The 20,156-nt window shown below is 42.9% G+C and overlaps 2 protein-coding genes across 10 annotated transcripts in view; one reads left to right on the top strand and one right to left on the bottom strand.

The window, feature by feature from the left end:
- Positions 1-13,173, top strand: part of ARSG (arylsulfatase G) — a 151,002-nt gene extending 137,829 nt beyond the window's left edge. For all 5 annotated transcript variants that reach the window (XM_063718916.1, XM_024234748.3, XM_054537311.2 and 2 more), the window contains exon 12: positions 12,070-13,173. In XM_063718916.1, coding sequence (XP_063574986.1) covers positions 12,070-12,344 — 275 coding nt within the window. In that variant the 3' untranslated portion in view covers positions 12,345-13,173. The remainder of the gene's footprint in view (positions 1-12,069) is intronic.
- The window catches only part of WIPI1 (WD repeat domain, phosphoinositide interacting 1), a 37,331-nt gene continuing 30,348 nt past the window's right edge, over positions 13,174-20,156 (bottom strand). For all 5 annotated transcript variants that reach the window (XM_063718919.1, XM_024234757.3, XM_024234756.3 and 2 more), the window contains 3 exons: positions 19,128-19,246; positions 17,929-18,029; positions 13,174-13,719 (listed from right to left, as the gene is read on the bottom strand). In XM_063718919.1, the coding sequence (XP_063574989.1) occupies positions 13,672-13,719; positions 17,929-18,029; positions 19,128-19,246 (268 nt within the window). In that variant the 3' untranslated portion in view covers positions 13,174-13,671. The remainder of the gene's footprint in view (positions 13,720-17,928; positions 18,030-19,127; positions 19,247-20,156) is intronic.

Raw genomic sequence — 20,156 nt, forward strand, 5'->3', positions numbered from 1 at the left:
TCAGGGTCTTTCAGCGGCTCCTTGCTGCCAATTGAATTCAGACTCTCAATCCCAAGTCCTTCTGTCTCTCCACCCTTAGTTTTCCAAGAACAAGTCTCCTCTTCCTTGGTCTCCATATTAAAATCCTTTTAAGCTTTTATGGCCCAAGTCAAATGCCACTTTCATAAAACTCTCTTATCTTCCTAGCTGGGTAGGAATTCTGGAAAACTCTGTTATCTCTCACTTTCTGCCATGCATGCCAGTCATTCAGGTACACGTCTTATTTCCTGTACTAGTTTTTTTTTGTTGTTTGTTTTTGTTGTTGTTGTTGTTTGTTTGTTTTGAGACAGAGTCTCGCTCTGTTGCCTAGGATGGAGTGCAGTGGCACGATCTTGGCTCACTGCAACCTCTGCCTCTCGGGTTCAAGCGATTCTCCTGCCTCAGCCTTCTGAGTAGCTGGGACTACAGGTGTGCACCACCATGCCCGGCTAATTTTTTAATTTTTAGTAGAGACTATTTCATCATATTGGTCAGACTGCTCTTGAACTCCTGACCTCGTGATCCGCCCGCCTCTCAGCCTCCCAATCCTGTACTAGTTTTTTTTTTGAGATGGAATCTCGCTTTGTCGCCCAGGCTGGAGTGCAGTGGCGTAATCTCGGCTCACTGCAAGCTCTGCCTCCTGGGTTCACGCCATTCTCCTGCCTCAGCCTCCCGAATAGCTGGGACTACAGGCGCCCGCCACCTCGTCCGCCTAATTTTTTTGTGTTTTTAGTAGAGACGGAGTTTCACCATGTTAGCCAGGATGGTCTCGATCTCCTGACCTCGTGATCCACCCACCTCGGCCTCCCAAAGTGCTGGGATTACAGGCGTGAGACACCTTGCCCAGCCTGATCCTGTACTAGTTTTAAGCTTTCCAAATTCAGAACTCTTTCAGCACTTTAATCTTTGTTGTCTTGAAGTGCTTAGCACACTTAGTAGGAATGCTACAATTTTTTTTTAAATAAATGAAAAACAAAAAATAAAAAAAAAACCCTGTGACCTAATGCAGATTCCAACTTGATTCAGTTATTTGATGTTGGAGCTTTTCAAATTATATGACCAAAAAATGATTTTCCCTGAGTGTAAATAAGTGATCCTGAAGAAAGTGTGGCATAAAAACAAAACATGACTTGAGGGGTATTAAAAATGTCACAAAAATCTTTGATTCTCTAAAACCTAAAACTCAAAACAGTCAGATATTTGTTATGTTTTCGGTTGAAAAGTTTCTAGATTAGAGTCCTTATATTACATTGTCTAAGAGGTATGGGACCTCCAGGCTGAGTTAATTTCACAAATGAAAGTCCTGCCAGAAAGCCCTTGGCACCGCAATGTTGAAATCATACATGTTACTATGAAGTAATAGGGCTATTTAAATGATCACAATCAGATAGGAACTATAAACCCAGGGGAGGTCTGCTCTTCTAAGGAGTCACCAAACTCCCAAGAGAGTCTGGGTAGGGAGCACTGAACTTTTAATCCATCAGTGAAAACTGGGAATAGGATGAAACAGGGGCATGTTCTGATTCCCTCTTCCTCTTGCTTCTAATATTTGCATTCCAGTTACTTACAACTGCTTTTGGATAAGCTAGATGAATTGACATCTACCACATTAGATTAGAGAAAGATGTGTTTGTCTATGATGAGGATATGATGTTATGGTCACTCACTGGGAGTGGCCTTGGAAAGACAACCAGTCTGTTTTGGTATGTGGCCTAGAATTAAGATGTACCTTATTGTTTGTTTTTTTTTTATTATTATTATACTTTAAGTTCTAGGGTACATGTGCACAACGTGCAGGTTTGTTACACATGTATACATGTGCCATGTTGCTGTGCTGCACCCATTAACTCGTCATTTACATTGGTTATATCTCCTAATGCTATCCCTCCCCCCTCCCCCCACCCCACGACAGGCCCCGGTGTGTGATGTTTCCCTTCCTGTGTCCAGGTGTTCTCATTGTTCAATTCCCACCTACGAGTGAGAACATGTGGTGTTTGGTTTTTTGTTCTTGCGATAGTTTGCTGAGAATGATGGTTTCCATCTTCATCCATGTCCCTACAAAGGACGTGAACTCATCCTTTTTTATGGCTGCATAGTATTCCATGGTGTATATGTGCCACATTTTCTTAATCCAGTCTATCATTGATCAACATTTGGGTTGGATCCAAGTCTTTGCTACTGTGAATAGTGCCACAATAAACATACGTGTGCATGTGTCTTTATAGCAGCATGATTTATAGTCCTTTGGGTATATACCCAGTAATGGGATGGCTGGGTCAAATGGTATTTCTAGTTCTAGATCCTTGAGGAATCGCCACACTGTCTTCCACAATGGTTGAACTAGTTTACAGTCCCACCAACAGTGTAAAAGTGTTCCTATTCCTCCAGTTAAGGCAACCTGTACACAAAGTGAAAGGCCCAGATCTATAATGTGTAATTTGGTGAGGTTTTATAAATGTAGATACCTGTATATGTACCCTTTTAATGGTGTGAATTCCATGGATTCTTTTTCTTTTCCCATTGATTGATTTTCAAGTGTTAAGCCAACTTTACATTCCTCGATAAATCCCATTTAGTAATGATGTATTATACTTTTTACATCTTGCTGATTTTGATTTGCTGAGATTTTGTCTATAATTTTCCATTCTTGTCTGTGTCAAGGTTTGGTATCAGGATTTTGCTGGCCTTATAAAACGAGTTGAGAAATATTCCCTTCTCTATTTTCTGAAAGGGTTTGTGGAAGATCAGTATTATTTCTTTCATGTTTGATTGAATTCATCTGTGAAATGATTTGCCAAATTCATTGTTGTGAAGATTTTGTCATATTTTTAAAAAGAATGTTAGTATTTTAGGTCTTATATTTAGATCTCTGATCCATTTCCAGTTAATTTTTGTATGTGGCATAAGTAAGGGTCCAACTTCGTTGTTTTACATGTTGACATCCAGTTTTCCCAGCACCATTTATTGAAAACACTGTCCTTTCCCCATTGAATGGTCTTGGCACCCTTGTTAAAAATCAGTTGATCATACATGCGAGGGATAATTTCCACTGTCTATTCTATTCCATTAGTTATATGTCTACGTTTGTGCCAGTACCACACTGTTTTAATTACTGTAGACTTGTTGCAGTTTTGAAATCAGGAGTGCGAGTCCTCCAGCTTTGGGCTTTTTTTTTTTTTTTTTTTTAGACTGTTTTGACTATTCTGGGTCCTCTGAGATTCCATGTGAGTTTTAGGATGGCTTTTTCTATTTCTGCAAAAAACATCATCGGGATTTTGGTAAGGATTGTACTGAACCTGTAGATCACTTTGTGTAGTATTGACATTTTAACAATATTAAGTCTTCCAATCCATGAACATGGGATGTAACCATTTATTTATGTCTTCTTTAATGTCTTTCAGCTATATTTTATGGTTTTCGTTATGCAAGTCTTTCACTTTTTTGTGTTAATTCCTATTTTACTCTTTTTGGTGCCATTGTAAATGAAATTGTTTTTGCAATTTCCTTTTCAGATTGTTCACTGTTAGTGTATAGAAATATAACTGGCTTTGTGTTCTGAATTTCAATCCTGCCATTTTGCTGAATTCCTTTATTAGTTCTGTTTTTATGTGGAATCTTTAGGTTTTCTACATATAAGATTATATCATATCTGAAGGAGGTCATTTTACTTCTTCCATTCCAATTTGGATGCTTTTTATTTCTTTTTCTTGCCTAATTGCTCTGGCTGGAATGTCCAGTACTATGTAGAACAGAAATGGCAAAAATGGCATTGAAACTTTTATTAATATATTATGTCCTTCTCTTTGTCTCTCATAACCTTTTTAAAATTTAAAGTCTATTTTGTATGATATTAGTACAACGACTCTTGCTATCTTTTGGTTACTATTTGCATGGAAAATCTTTTCCTACCATTTCACTTTATTTATTTTTTATTTTTCCATGGGTTATTGGGGGTACATGTGGTGTTTGGTTACATGAGTAAGTTCTTTAGTGGTGATTTGTGAAATTTTGGTGCACCCATCACCCAAGCAGTATACACTGCACCCTATTTGTAGTCTTTCATCCCTTGCCCCCCTCCCACTTTACCCCCAAGTCTCCAAAGTCCACTGTGTCATTCTTATGCTTTTATGTCCTCCTCATAACTTAGCTCCCACATATCAGTGAGAACATACGATGTTTGGTTTTTCATTTCTGAGTTACTTCACTTAGAATAATAGCCTCCAATCTCACCCAGGTTGCTGCAAATGCTGTTGATTCATTCCTTTCTATGGCTGAGCAGTATTCCATTATATATATGTCACAGTTTCGTTATCCACTTGTTGATTGATGGACATTTGGGCTGGTTCCACATTTTTGCAATTGCAAATTGTGCTGCTATAAATATGTGCGTGCTAGTATCTTTTTTGTACAATGACTTATTTTCCTCTGGGTAGATACCCAGTAGTGGGACTGCTGGATCAAATGGTAGTTCAGCTTTCAGTTCTTTAAGGAATCTGTTTTCCATAGCGGCTATACTAGTTTACATTCCCATCAGCAGTGTAGAAGTGTTCCCTGTTCACTGCATCCATGCCAACATCTACTGTTTTTTGATTTTTTGATTATGGCTATTCTTGCAGGAATGAGGTGGTATCACATTGTGGTTTTGATTTGCATTTCCCTGATCATTAGTGACGTTGAGCATTTTTTCATGTTTGTTGGCCATTTGTATACTTCTTTTGAGGCTTGTCTATTCATGTGCTTAGCTCACTTTTTGATGGTATTGTTTTTTTCTTGATGATTTGTTTGAGTTCATTGTAGGTTCTGGATATTAGTCCTTTGTCAGATGTATAGATTGTGAAGATTTTCTCCCACTCTGTGGGCTGTTTACTCTGCTGACTGTTCCTTTTGCTGTGCAAAAGATCTTTAGTTTAATTATGTCCCAGCTATTTATATTTGTTCTTATTGCATTTGCTTTTGGGTTCTTGTTCATGAAATCCTTGTCTAAGCCAATGTCTAGAAGGGTTTTTCCAATGTTATCTTCTAGAATTTTTATAGTTTCAGGTCTTAGATTTAAGTTCTTAATCCATCTTGAGTTGATTTTTGTATAAGGTGAGAGACGAGGATCCAGTTTAATTCTCCTACATGTGGCTAGCCAATTATCCCAGCACCATTTGTTGAAAAGAGTGTCCTTTCCCCACTTTATGTTTGTGTTGGCTTTGTCGAAGATCAGTTGGCTGTAATTATCTGGGTTTATTTCTGGGTTCTCTATTCTGTTCCATTGGTCTATGTGCCTATTTTTATACCAGTACTATGCTGTTTTGGTGATTATGGCTTTATAGTATAGTTTGAAATCAGGTAGTGTGATGCCTCCAGATTTGTTCTTTTTGCTTAGTCTTGCTTTGGCTATGCGAGCCCTTTTTTGTTTTCATATGAATTTTTCTAATTCTCTGAAGAATGATGGTGGTATTTTGATGGGGATTGTGTTGAATTTGTAGATTGTTTTTAGCTGTATGGTCATTTTCACAATATTGATTCTACCCATCCATGAACATGAGATGTGTTTCCATTTGTTTGTGTCATCTATGATTTCTTTCAGCAGTGTTTTGTAGTTTTCCTTGCAGAGGTCTTTCACCTCCTTGGTTAGGTATATTCCTAAGTTTTTTTTTGTTTTTTGCAGCTATTGTAAAAGGGGTTGACTTCTTGATTTGACTCTCCGCTTGGTCACTGTTGGTGTATAGAAGAGCTACTGATTTGTGTACATTAATCTTGTTTCTGGAAACTTAGCTGAATTCTGTTATCAGTTCTAGGAGCTTTCTGGAGGAGTCTTTAGGGTTTTTGAGGTAAACAATCATATTGTCAGCAAACAGTGAGAGTTTGACTTCCTCTTTACTGATTTGAATGCCCTTTATTTCTTTCTCTTGTCTGATTGCTCTGGCTAGGACTTCCAGTAGTATGTTGAAGAGGAGTGGTGACAGTGGGCATCCTTTTCTTGTTTCAGTTCTCAGAGGGAATGATATCGGCTTTTCCCCATTCAGTATTATGTTGGCTGTGGGTTTCTTATAGATGGCTTTTATTACATTGAGATATGTCCCTTGTATGCCGATTTTGCTGACAGTTTTAATCATAAAGCGATGCTGGATTTTGTCAAATGCTTTTACTGCATCTATTGAGATGATCATGTGATTTTTGTTTTTAATTTGTTTATGTGGTGTATCACATTTATTGACTTATCACATTTATTGGTATATGTTAAACCATCCTTGCATCCCTGGTATGAAACCCACTTGATTATGGTGAATTATCTTTTTGATATGTTGTTGGATTCAGTTAGCTAGTATTTTGTTAAGGATTTTAGCATCTATGTTCATTAGGGATATCAGTCTGTAGTTTTCTTTTTTGGTTATGTCCTTTCCTGGTTGTGGTATTAGGGTGATTCTGGCTTCATAGAATGAATTAGGGAGGGTTCCCTCTTTGTCATGTGGAATAGTGTCAAAAGGGTTGGTACCAATTCTTCTTTGAATGTCTGGTGGAATTCTGCTGTGGATCCATCTGGTCCTAGACTTTTGTTGTTGTTGTTGTTGGTAATTTAAAAATTACCATTTAAATCTCGTTGCTTGTTATTGGTTTGTTCAGGGTATCTGATTCTTCCTGATTTAAGCTAGGAGGATTGTATTTTTCCAGGAATTTATCCATCTCTTCTAGGTTTTTTAGTTTAAATGCAAAGGTGTTCATAGTAGCCTTGAATGATCTTTTGTATTTTTGTGATGTCTGTTGTAATATCTCCTGTTTTGTTTCTTATTGAGTTTATTTGGATTTTCTCTCTTCTTTTCTTGGTTAATCTTGCTAACAGTGTATCAATTTTATTTATCTTTTCAAAGAACCAGCTTTGTGTTTCATTTATCTTTTTTATTTTTTTGTTTCAATTTCATTTAGTTCTGCTCTGATCTTGGTTATTTCCTTTTGTCTGCTGGGTTTTGTTTGTTCTTGTTTCTCTAGTTCCTTGAAGTGTGACCTTAGAATGTCAGTTTGTGCTCTTTCAGTCTTTTTGATGTAGGCGTTTAAGGCTATGAACTTTCCCCTTAGCACCTCCTTTGCTGTATCCTAGAGGTTTTGATAGGTTGTGTCACTATTGTTCAGTTTGAAGAATTTTTAAATTTCCATCTTGATTTCATTTTTGACCCAATGATCATTCAGGAGCAGGTTATATAATTTCCATATATTTGCATGGTTCTGAAGGTTCCTTTGGAATGGATTTCCAGTTTTATTCCACTGTGGTCTGAGAGAGTACTTGATATAATTTCAATTTTCTTAAATTTATTGAGGCTCATTTTGTAGCCTATCATATGGTCTGTCTTGGAGAAAGTTCCATGCACTACTGAATAGAATGTGTATTCTGCAGTTGTTGGTTGGAATGTTCTGTATATCTGTTAAGTCCATTTGTTCCAAGGTATAGTTTAAATCCATTGTTTCTTTGTTGACTTTCTTTCTTGATGACCTGTCTAGTGCTGTCAGTGGAGTATTGAAATTCCCCACTATTATTGTGTTGCCATCTATCTAATTTCTTACATTATTAGTAATTACTTTATAAATTTGGGAGCTCCAGTGTTAGGAGCATGTATGTTTAGGATTGTGATGTTTTCCTGTTGGACACGGCCTTTTACCACTGTATAATGTCTCTCTTTGTCTTTTTTAACTGCTGTTGCTTTAAAGTTTGTTTTGTCTGATATAAGATAGCTACCCCTGCTTACTTTTGGTGTTCATTTGCATGAAATGTCTTTTTCTACCCCTTTACTTTAAATGTATGCGAGTCCTTACATGTTAGGTGAGTCTCCTGAAGGCAGCAGATAGTTGGTTGGTGATCTTATCCATTCTGCTGTTCTGTAGCTTTTAAGTGGAGCATTTAGACAATTTACATTCGGTGTTAATATTGAGATGTGAAGTACCATTCCATTCCTCATGCTATTTGTTGCCCATGTACCTTGGTTTTTTGTTTTTGCTTTTCAAATTGTATTTTTGTTTTATAGGTCCTGTGAGCTTTATGCTTTAAAGCGGTTCCATTTTGATGTGTTTCCAGGATTTGATTCAAGATTTAGAGCTCCTTTTAGCAGTTCTTGTAGTGGTGGCTTGGTAGTGGTGAATTTTCTCAGCATTTGTTTGTATCCTTCTTTCATATATGATGCTTATTTTTGCTGGATACAGAATTCTTGGCTGATAATTGTTTTGATGGAGGAGGCTGAAGATATGGCCCGAGTCCTTTCTAGCTTGTAGGGTATCTGCTGTTAATCCTGATAGGTTTTCCTTTATAGGATACCTGGTATTTTTGTCTCATGTTTTTCTTATAGGTTACCTGGTGATATTTTTGCAATGAATTTCCCAGGTGTTCTTTGAGCTTCTTGTATTTGGATGTCTAGGTTTCTAGTAAGGCCAGGGAAGTTTTCCTTGATTATTCCCCCAAATATGTTTTCCAAACTTTTAGATTTCTCTTCTTCCTCAGGAACACCAATTATTCTTAGATTTGGTCGTTTAACATAATCCCAGCCTTCCTGGAGGCTTTGTTCATATTTTCTTATTCTTTTTCCTTTGTCTTGTTGGATTGGGTTAAGTCAAAGACCTTGTCTTCGAGCTCTGAATTTCTTTCTTCTACTTGTTCAATTCTATTGCTGAGACTTTCCAGAGCATTTTGCATTTCTATAAGTATGTCCAATGTTTCCTAACGTTTTGTTTTTTCTTTATGCTATCTATTTCCTTGAATATTTCTCCCTTCACTTCTTGTATTGATTTTTGGATTTCCTTGCATTGGGCTTCACCTTTCTCTGGTGCTTCCCTAATGAGCTTAATAACTAACCTCCTGAATTCTGTTTCAGGTTAATCAGGGATTTTTTTCTTGGTTTGGATCCATTGCTGGTGAGCTACTGTGATTTTTTGGGGAGTGTCAAACAGCCTTGTTTGTCATATTACCAGAGTTGGTTTTCTGGTTCCTTCTTATTTGGGTAGGTTATTATTAAGTCTTAGTAGTTTTGGTGAGCCTGGGCCCTTGGACTGTGAACTTCACAAGTGCTTCTTAGTCTATCCCTTCCCTCCCCTTAGGTGGAACAGCTACAGTGGCTAGAGCTGGGTATCTCCCTACCCTTAGGTCAGTTAGGCTGTGAGAAAAACCTAAGTAATTTAAGCTCTGGTAAATTAGTTTCTCCTGAGGGCAGGCCTTGTTAAGAAAACTAGAACATTTTGGTATATTTAAAAATTACTTTTCTCCTACCCCTTTTGGAAGGATGAAGAGATTTTTCTCCAATATTTACTGTAAGAACTTGGTTGAGCTCCTGGAGGTAAAACTCACAAAAGTGTGTGTGTTTTGGGTGCCGCGGTGGGGGGTGGTGCTTGATAACTGGGCCCCACTGGAGTTTTTCATCTCTCAGACTTGTCCACACTGAGCCTCCAGCAATTTGTCAATTACAGTTCAGGGTTTCCCTACTCCTGGCACTGGTTCTTGCAGAGGTTTCTGCTTGTGGGTTTCTGCTCTGTTAAGTTGTGATTATTTCTATTTGCTTGTCTGTCTCTCTAATTTTGGGGGCAGTAGTTTGCCCTGTGACTTCACTTCTCCGAAAGACCTAATAAGAATTGTTGAAATATTTTTTTTTTTTTTTGAGATGGAGTCTCACATTGTTGCCTGGGCTGGAGTGCAGTGGCACGATCTCGGCTCGCTGCCACCTCCTGGGTTCATGTGATTCTCCTGCCTCAGCCTCCCAGGTAGCTGGGATTACAGGTGCCCGCCACCACGCCCAGCTAATTTTTTATATTTTTAGTAGAGACGGGGTTTCACCATGTTGGCCAGACTGGTCTCAAACTCCTGACCTCGTGATCCGCCTGCCTCAACCTCCCAAAGTGCTGGGATTACAGACGTGAGCCACCACACCCGGCCAAGTTGTTGATTTTTTAGTTTGTTCAGCTTTTTACTTGTTAGAATGAAGTGATGACTGCCGACCTCCTTACGTGCCAGACTAGAAACTGGGAGTCTCCTATTTAGTCGTCCTTAAAAATTGTAAGCTGGACATTGTTGGTGATGCATTGTAGCAATCCTGATTTCTGTTATCTGAGAGTGTTGATTTTTGTTTTCACTGGCAGCTAATCAGTAGTCAGTTCCCTTGAACTGCCTTAGTTTTACACTTTGTTAGGACGAGTCTTTCAGATTTTTCCCTTGACCTTAGGCAGATCCCTCAGTCCTGGGACACAGTCTCTACTCCTAGCATGAACTGTTTGTCAAAGCTCATGTCACTGCCTTTTACTGGCAATGAAGAATAATCAAATTCTACTCCAAACTCTAGGCAAAGACAACAACTGTTAATCTCTACTGATCAACTTGACTGTCAGCCACAGGTGGAAAACCAGTAATAAAAAAGGGTTGTCTAAAGGCTTTGAGATCTACCCATTCTCCTAAATATTTCAAATTTTATTTCTGGCCAGATTGGACCAGAAGGCTGAATCCTTAGGTAGTATGGCTTTGCCCCTATAGACTTCCTTGTATTGAGTTGCATGTTGGCGCCTGCTCTCATCATATAGTAAAGGATGTGATAAGAAGTCATCAGTGGAACCATCCTAATCTCAGTTTTATTTTTCATAAGAATGCCAGTGAGCATTCTATCCTACAGGGTCCCCTGTAGAAGAATGAGCCACTGGAAGAATTTCTCTCAGATTTTAGTGCCAGAAAAAGCTCTGCTTCTCCTGAGCAACTGATAAGTTTCTATCTCATTAATGTTTGGCTGCTGATAAGCTCGGAAGCAAAGTCAGTGTTTAGGAACTCTTGTAATTTTGAGGGCTATCTTTTGCTTTAATTCCCTTTGTTTATTTAATTATGTTATATTTATTTCCATCAGACCCTTAACTGCTTTTTCTATAGCAAAGACAAAAAAAAAAAAAAAAAAAAAGTCATCGGAATCATGAAGAGCCAAGGAAGCTGCTATCATTCCAAACATTTTTGTCCCTCCTCTTCTGGATGGCTTTCACAGCCAGATTCGAATCCACATAAGACTGTCATCTTCAACCCAAAGTGAAATTACTCACCTGCCTTTCTACTTGATTCACCAATTGGTAGTCAAGAAATCGATTTTCAAAAAAATCAAATTTACTCCTAAAGGGCAGAGGTTAAAGATACTTAAAAAAATTATATCCTGGCTGGTGTGCTGGCTCACGCCTGTAATCCCAGCACTTTGGGAGGCTGAGGTGGGCAGATCATGAGGTTAGGAGTTCAAGACCAGCCTGGCCAACAGACCAGCCTGGCCAATATGGTGAAACCCCATCTCTACTAAAAATACAAAAATTAGCCGGGCGTGGTGGCAGATGCCTGTGATCCCAGCTACTCAGGAGGCTGAGGCAGGAGAATTCCTTGAACCTGGGAGGCAGAGGTTGCAGTGAGCTGAAGATTGCACCATTGCACTCCAGCCTGGGCGACAGAGCAAGACTCCAACTTGAAAAAAAAATTATATCCTGATTTTGTGTCAATAAAGATACTTGAATGAGTGTTCTACTGGCCTTGAAGGTAAGTTCAAGGAGAACTTCCAAATCATTTTAGTCTGGTTGCAGTGGTTCCTGCTGATAATCCCAGCATTTTGGGAGGCTGGGACAGGGAGGATTGCTTGAGGCCAGGCGTTTGAGACCACCTTGAGCAACATAGGAGGACCCTGTCTCTGGAAAAAAAAAAAAAGCTGGGCGTGGTGGTGCATGCCTGTAGCCCCATCTACTTGGGAGGCTGAAGTGGGAGGATCACTTGAGCCCAAAAAGGCTGAGGCTGCAGTGAGCTAGGATCACGCTACTGCATTCCAGCCTGGGCAACAAAGCCAGACCCTGCCTCAAAAAACAAAAACAGAAATGAAAAAAGCAAAACATTTTGGACCACAGGATCATCACTGGAAGGAGCAAATAGATTCTCAAGGTAATATTTCTTTGACAGAGAGAGCCATCATTGGAACATTTGGTTATCTGGTATGTTTGAATTAATGTATAATCACTCGCAGCTCTCGTCTTTACAACACAGGGCAACTGTCAGAGTTAACGAGGTATTTGTTGTCATTCCCTCTCTAGGTGGAGCCAGAGCATGTGATGGGAGCACCGGGCCTGAGCTGCAGCATAAGTTTCCTCTGATTTTCAACCTGGAAGACGATATCGCAGAAGCCGTGCCTCTAGAAAGAGGTGGTGCGGAGTACCAGGCCATGCTGCCCCAGGTCAGAAAGGTTCTTGCAGACGTCCTCCAAGACATTGCCAATGACAACATCTCCAGCGCAGATTACACTCAGGACCCTTCAGTAACTCCCTGCTGTAATCCCTACCAAATTGCCTGCCGCTGTCAAGCCGCATAACAGACCAATTTTTATTCCACAAGGAGGAATATTTGGGAATTAGACAGGCAAGTTTGCTTCCAAACTTCATTTTTACCCTCTTTACAAACATACGCTTTAGTTTAGTCTTGGAATTTAGTTTTGGAGTTAGCCTTGAATATCCCTTCTGTATCCTGTCCCTCCTCCACGCCGACCCAAGAGCAGCTGAGCCATGCTGGCTCTGGGCAGGGAGTGTGCCTTAATGGGAAGCACACGGGCTTTGGAGTCAGGCACAGGTGCCAGCTCCAGCTTTTGAACTTGGGCAATTGTTTAACCTAACCTGCAAGTTGATTTTGAGGGTTAAATAAAGGCAGACATGAAAATGCCTGGCACGTTACCTGACACAGAGCAGATATTCAATACATTTTAGTTTCCTTGTTTCTCTGGTTCCCAGTTTCTCTGGTCATTTTGGCGTAAATCCATTCTAATTAGTATCTAGGGCAGAGCTTCTCTCTCTCTCTCTTTTTTTTTTTCCTTCCACAAACCAGTGTACTCACTGGTCTCCATCTTTAATATGCAAACAAATCACCTGGGATCTTGTGAGAATCCGGATTCTGTCTCAGTAGGTCTCGAGTAGATCCTGAAATCCTACATTTCTGGCAAACAAGGCCTTGAGGAGCACAGATTTAGACCAGACAAAGTTAGGTCGTTTTCCAGATCTCAGAGCAGACGAGTCCATGGATAAGTCTGTGGCCCAATCCCCTTCCTCTCCTTTTAAGGGTGAAATGATTGTATTTAAAAGATGTCAAAGAGTTCCTCCTGTCCCCTATAACCACAAGGAAATAAAAAAAATATATAAAAACCTCAAAAATGCATTGCCATGATTTTATTATTAGTGTCCAAAATGGGACTCCCAAGTAATAAATGATTTATTCCAGTCACAGCCAAAAAAGACTTTGCCTGGCTAAAATTGTCTGTCTGTCTCTACGTATGTAATATACAAGAAATACAATTCAAAGAGATGTTCCTGTAAGTACATTTTTTACATGGCATATATTTAAAAAGGAGGCCCCTTTTAATATATAAAATTCCGGTTCTACACCAATATGGTTAATTAGCATTTACACTATGGTTTGAACATATTCTAAATAGCATGATGCGTATACAATGTCTCCTGCGCCCATTGGCAACCAGGGTCGCGGGAAGCTTGGTGAGGAGTTAACCAGGTCCTGTGGTTTAAGCAGTGCTGCACCCGGGAGTCCTGCCCCCCTTTCTGCTCACACAATTGCACTCCATTCTTCCACCTTCCTTGTTTTCTCCAAAACCACCTGATAGGGGGGATGTCCTGATTTCTGAGGTGTGCTTCTCATCATGACTGCTTCGTTTTGCCCTTCTGATTTCCACGGCACAAGATTATCTACCAAAATCAAAACAGAATGGCCTTACTCTTCTCAGGAAGAGGCTGGTAGGCAGGTGCATTATCAACAGGTCTGTGCCCATGCAGAGTGAGCAGGGAGAGGCTGGGCACTGCGGAATTTTTCTGTCTGAACTCGCTCATGGCCACAGAATGGTCACCCAGCTTATTTAGGTGTAGACAAGTATGACACAGTTCTAGAAAATACTGACTGTATAAAAATGTGTGTGTGTGTGTATGTATTTATATGTATATGTATATATTTTTTAAAGGCTCATCTTGTAAACATGGACTGCTCAATCATTATTAAAAAGTCAGTTTAGACTGGGCGCAGTGGCTCACGCCTGTAATCCCAGAACTTTGGGAGGCTGAGGTGGGTGGATCACTAGGTCAGGAGTTTGAGATCAGCCTGGCCAACATAGTGAAACCCCATCTCTACTAAAAAATACAAAAATTAGCCGGGCATGGTGGCGCTTGCCTGCAATCCCAGCTACTCGGGAGGCTGAGGCAGGAGAATCACTTGAACTGGGGAGGTGGAGGCTGCAGTGAGCCGAGATCGCACCACTGCACTCCAGCCTGGGCGATGGAGCAAGACTCCATCTCAAAAAAAAAAAGTCAGTTTAGGCTGGGCACAGTGGCTCACACCTGTAATCCCAGCACTTTAGGAGGCTGAGGTGGGTGATCACCTGAGGTCAGGAGTTTGAGACCAGCCTGGCCAACATGGTGTCTCTACTAAAAATACAAAAATTAGCTGGGCATGGTGGCATGCCTGAAATCGCAGCTACTTGGGAGGCTGAGGCACTAGAATCACTTGAACCTGGGAGGTAGAGGCTGCAGTGAGTAGAGATCACGCCAACACATTCTAGCCTGAGGGACAGAGTGAGACTCTATCTCAAAAAAAAAAAAAGGGAAAGTCAGTTTATACCCTTGGGCCTGATTTCCTGAATCTTGCTCACAAGATTGGGACTAGTCTCACAAAATACAGAGACTTGTACAGGTTGGCTTGTTCCTGAAACAAAAGTTTCTCATCCTGCTGAATGTAGCAGCTTTCTAAGGCACCAGAAATGATCAAGTCTCTTTTCCTTGACTGCTTTCAGAGCAAAAGTAAATCCCAAGGAGGCAAGCGTGATCCTACACAGGGAAGTGTCAGTATATGTTCTAAAAAGATGACTAGTGATGACCCGCGTTCTTAAGGCAGCGGCTCACAGAGCTCCTGCAGCAGACTACTCAGGCAAGCGTATGTTTGTCGCTACAAGAGAGGCGATTTTAACCAAGCTGAGACTCCAGGAGGCTTTTGTGGTCCTAGAAGTTTTTAGGGAATGTGAGTAAAGATGTGAATTCTGCACAGAGATTTGCAATAGGCATGACAATTCAGAATAAGGACACAGAGAGGAAGTTCCCCAGCATCCCTCGTTGAACATTTCTGCCAATTCAGGCATGACAGATGGGCTGTGTTGACAAAGCATCCCAGGAGCACGCATGCCTCTGGTCCTTACGTGGTGAGATGGAGAAGCCTGCCTGCTACTGAGACAGTGCCTTAGTGGGAGCACTGCCCCTCATCACCATGTACCTGCAGGCTGGAGGGCAGGCTGAGAGGTTGGTGGCTGCCACGACACAGCCCTGCACACAGGGGCTGCCCGACACTCACAAGGGTCTAACACCCGTTCTAGGGACCTTGTTCGGTGACCACTCTCACTGGCAGGAAGTATTTCTTGTGTATAAATAAGAATTCCTGATGCAATTTCAACCAACTTTCACTCATTTGGTCCTTAGGAGGGAGAAGAAACAACTGGCTCATGCCCAGCTTCCTGGCACTGAATGGGCACACAGGCCTCAGGACAAACTTTCTCACTGGTTCTTCAATTAAGCACCTCCCCTTTTCCTTTTTACCCCAAATAAATGATCTGCACAAGGTACCTTTTATACAGGTTCTTTGGCAAGGAACTACCTCCTAGATGCTAATATCCACATTACCCCAATTCTGTAACTATAAGAGGTTGCAAGGCTTACTGTGATTACAATTAAGAATCTAATAATGTTTTATAGTAGTTACAGACTTTTACCAAAATTAGTGAAACGGAACCTAGTGAGTGTCTGGATGCGGTAAACCCTGACAGCGTAGAATGGTCACATTTGTCCCCCCAGTGTCTGAGCTAGAGTGCTCTGGATCCTGGAAGCCTCAACTTCAGGTAAATAACCACCGCCTTTTGAGGGTGCAGAAAAACGCCCTTTAAGGCCAGTTGGGGCCATGAGAACCCAAAGGTAAAACAACTGGTTTATAGTTAGGCAGCATGCCAACAGCGGTTTTGAAGTTTATAATTAGTAATTTTAAGAACAACTGCTCTCCACCACTAAGATATAAACTTCACTTGCCAGCTGTGTCTTTGACAACCTGCCTGTTGAAAGCCAGAAATGTAAAAGCTCACGCTGTGATCCGCAGAGCCGATGTGGGAAATCACAAACAACAGCTCCCAGCCCTGCATGCAGGGCCCCATGGCAGCTTTGTTTTCTAAGCCAAATGTGCTCACTAGAGGGTTCCACGGATCTGCGGGAGAAAGAAGCCAGACCTGCACTCCATCCTTTTACAATTGGAATCTCAACGGACACAAAACAACGATCAGGAGAAATTTCCATAACAAAGCCTAATGGACATTGCTTCAGCGCTCAAGTGGTGGCTCCTCTCTGGCTCTAGGAGCTGATGCTCCAAGTCTTGGCCCAAACACCACTTCCGGCAAGGTGCGGTGGTTCACACCTGTAATCCCAGCACTTTGGGAGGCCGAGACGGGTGGATCACTTGAGGTCGGGAGTTTGAGACCAGCGTGACCAACATGGTGAAACCCCATCTCTACTAAAAATACAAAATATTAGTTGGGCGTGGTGGTGCACGCCTGTAGTCCCAGCTACTCGGGAGGCTGAGGCAGGACAATTGCTTGAACCCAGGAGGCAGAGGTTGCAGCGAGCTGAGATCACACCACTGCACTCCAGCCTGGGTGACAGAGCAAGACTCCGTCTCAAAAACAAAACAAAACAAATCAGTACTTCCATCTCGAAATGATTTCAGGTTGACTATCTGGGATGTTTTGACTGAAGCTCACAAGAGCAGTCTATATGTTACTCCAGATGGGAGCTTGAAGAATCAGAAGTTAAGGAAGCCCTGGCAGGCTCTCAGGAGAGAATCTTGTCTTCAGTTGCAGGTGGTGGAAGAAGCCACGCCCAGCGCTCAGCCAGCCCCGAGGGCCCTAGCTGTGGGAACAGCCTGAGCAGGTTGCTGGGAAATCCAGCTAAAGGTGCTCGGGCAAGCTCCTGCCCTGCACCTCCTGTCCTCCACAGAGCACACAATTGCTTTTCTTTTCTTTTTGAGATAGAGTCTCACTCTTTCACCCAGGCTGGAGTGCAGTGGCACAATCATAGCTCACTGCAGCCTCGACCTCCCAGGCTCAGGTGATCCTCCCATCTCAGTGTCCCGAATAGCTGGGACTACAGGCACGTGCCACCACACCCGGCTAATTTTTTCTTTTCTTTTCTTTTCTTTTTTTTTTTTTTGGTGGAGATGGGGTTTTGCTGTGTTGCCCAGGCTGGTCTCTAACTCCTGGGCTCAAGCAATCCTCCGGCCTCGGCCTCCCAAAGTGCTGGGATTACAGGTGTGAGCCACCGCACCCAGCCAGTTGTTTCTTAATGAGTGTCTGCAACTGCCGGGGAGGTGCGGGTCTGCCGGCCAGAGCTGCAGGTAAGTGAGGGTCAAGCTGGTCTGCAGAGTGCAGCAACTCAGAGTCCTGAACACACAGCGCAGCCCTCTGAAACCATCCCCTCCAGCACAAGGAAGGCAGCATTCTGCAAACGCATCCATGGGAGCCTCAGGAAAATAAGTTTTACGCAAGGCATGTATTCCTACCTTCCAGGCAGCAAAGTCAGTGCTACAGAAGCAAAGTAAGGGATCACAGGCCTCCGGCTGTAAGGAGGCCACCAAGACTCCCTGGATTAGTATTCGGTGACTCTAATGCCATCAGGGTTTAGCTCGACACCTAAAGCCTACTCTGTAGGATTCGAAGCACACAGTACAACAAATATCCTACGGCTTTCCAAATACTAGAGCAGAGGATTAGTTGTTATAGACTAGAAAACAGGGAAAGGGACTCCGCCTCTCGTATGAGGCAAAGGTTTCCTTCTAAGCACACAGACTGAGCCGCCCAGTTACGGGTTCCTAATGCTCACAGGAGGAAACTCATTCTCATCATCAAGACACACTGGTCCCGTCGCAAACTCATGTTCAGGAATAACTTCTCCTCGCAGCGCCCCGCCGTCCTCGGAATAACCTGGAAACCAAGAAAGAGACATGAAACAAGCCCTGGGGATCTGCTTTTATGCCACGACCTGGCGGGTGGCGAGCGGGGGCTCAAATAAAGGGCAAAGGAGCAAAGGGGCTGTCTGTCTTCCCCCTGGAGGGACTGTGCCTAGGACAAGTCATAATCCTCACCATCTGCCATCTTTAAGCCTGACCTGCCTTTCCACTTCAGATGCCTGAAGCATCCTACCTTTTTGAATTTTTCTTTGTTGAGGTAGAGTCTCACTATGTTGCCCAGGCTGGTCTCGAACTCCTGAGCTTAAGGGATCCTTCTGCCTCAATTTAACTTCCTAAGTGGCTGGGACTACAGGCTCTTTGGAAATTTTAGTTTAGTTTTTATTTTTTGAAATGGAGTCTCACTCTGTCACCCAGGCTGAAGTGCAGTGGTATGATCTCAGCTCACTGCAATCTCTGCCTCTCTGGTTCAAGCAATTCTCCTGCCTCAGCCTCCCAAGTAGCTGGGATTGCAAGTGTGTGCCAACATGCCCAGCTAATTTTTGTATTTTTTAAGTAGAGACGGGGTTTCACCGTGTTGGCTAGGCTGGTCTCAAACCCCTGGCCTCCAGTGATCCGCTGGCCTCAGCCTCCCAAAGTGCTGGGATTACAAGTGTGAGCCACTGTGCCCGGCCTCATTGGAATTTTTGAAGAGGCAAAGGGTTAACACTGCTTGTTAGGAAAAAGACCATATCGTGCGATGCCTTGCCAGGTTGAGGGTCCCAGGTTTAAAGGCTATTACCATGGCTTCACCTGTGAGGAAATAAAAAATTCAAGGAGAGCGCTCCACCCCCAGGTAACAGTGAAGGGGGAAGGGGAGGTAGGGTGAAGGGAGAAGGGGAGGGAGGGCGGAGGGAGAAGCAGAGGGAGGGCACTCCACCCCCAAGTAACAGTGAAGGGGGAAGGGGAGGGAGGGTGAAGGGAGAAGGGGAGGGAGGGAGCTTGAAGGGAGAAGGGGAGGGAGGGCACTCCACCCCCAAGTAACAGTGAAGGGGGAAGGGGAGGGAGGGTGGAGGGAGAAGGGGAGGGAGGTCACTGTTGGAGATGCTCCCTTGTTGGCCCCGTGTCCACCCACCTGGCACCGTGGAGGCTGAAGATGCACTTGGTCTGGCTACGGTTGCTGCATAAGACTGAGGTAAGGAAGGTCTGAGGTCATTTTCTTTATTCTCTTCTGTTGTTCCTGAGCCAAGCAAGCTACTTGTGACAATAAAGAGGGGGTGAAAGAAAAAAGAAATCATCATATATCTAGGACACCTTCCAAAGGAAAAGCATGAGGAAGCTTGTGCTCAGCTCTGTGGGTTATTTATTTTTAAGGCAGGGTCTTGCTCTATTGCCCAGGCTGGAGTGCAGTGGCGCAATCTTGGCTCACTGCAACTTCTGCCTCCTGGGTTCAAGTGATTCTCCTGCCTCAGCCTCCTGAGTAGCTGGAACTACAGGCACCCACCACAGTGCCTGGCTAATTTTTGTATTTTTAGTAGAGACGGGGTTTCACCACGTTGGCCAGGCTGGTCTCGATCTCCCGACCTCAGGTGATGCGCCCGCCAACTCTGTGGGTTTAAACTGTAGACCTACCCACACGCTGCTGGGCCGGGATGAGGAAGTGACCTGAAACCGCCAGGAGCAGTCACACACTGTCAAAATGGCCTCTTTCTCTTATACTGGCTAAACAAAGATTAGTCCTCTGCTCTTCCCAGTACACACAGGTGAGGACATGCTAGCAAGGAAAGCGGCCATCGGTGGGGGGACAGGGGCAGCTCTGGTGCCCTGGCCACAGCAGGAGAGCTCAGTCTGTGCCCGTTCACAGAAGGCATGAATGCTTTGCTTTTGTTTTCTTTTCTTTTTTGAGACAGGGTCTCACTCTGTTGCCCAGGCTGCAGTGCAGTGGTGTGACCACGGCTTACTGCAGTCTCGACCTTCCTGGGCTCAGGTGATTCTCCCACCTCTGCCTCCCGAGTAGCTGGGACTACAAGGCATGTGCCACCACGCCTGGCTAATTTTTATATTTTTTCTTTTTGTAAGGATGGGGTTTCACCATGTTGCTCAGGCTAGTCTCAAACTCCTGAGCTCAAGCCATCCGCCCTCCTTGGCCTCCCAAAGTATTAGG

This window comes from Pongo abelii, chromosome 19 (assembly GCF_028885655.2).
Source record: "Pongo abelii isolate AG06213 chromosome 19, NHGRI_mPonAbe1-v2.0_pri, whole genome shotgun sequence".
In the NCBI taxonomy this organism is placed as follows: domain Eukaryota; kingdom Metazoa; phylum Chordata; class Mammalia; order Primates; family Hominidae; genus Pongo; species Pongo abelii.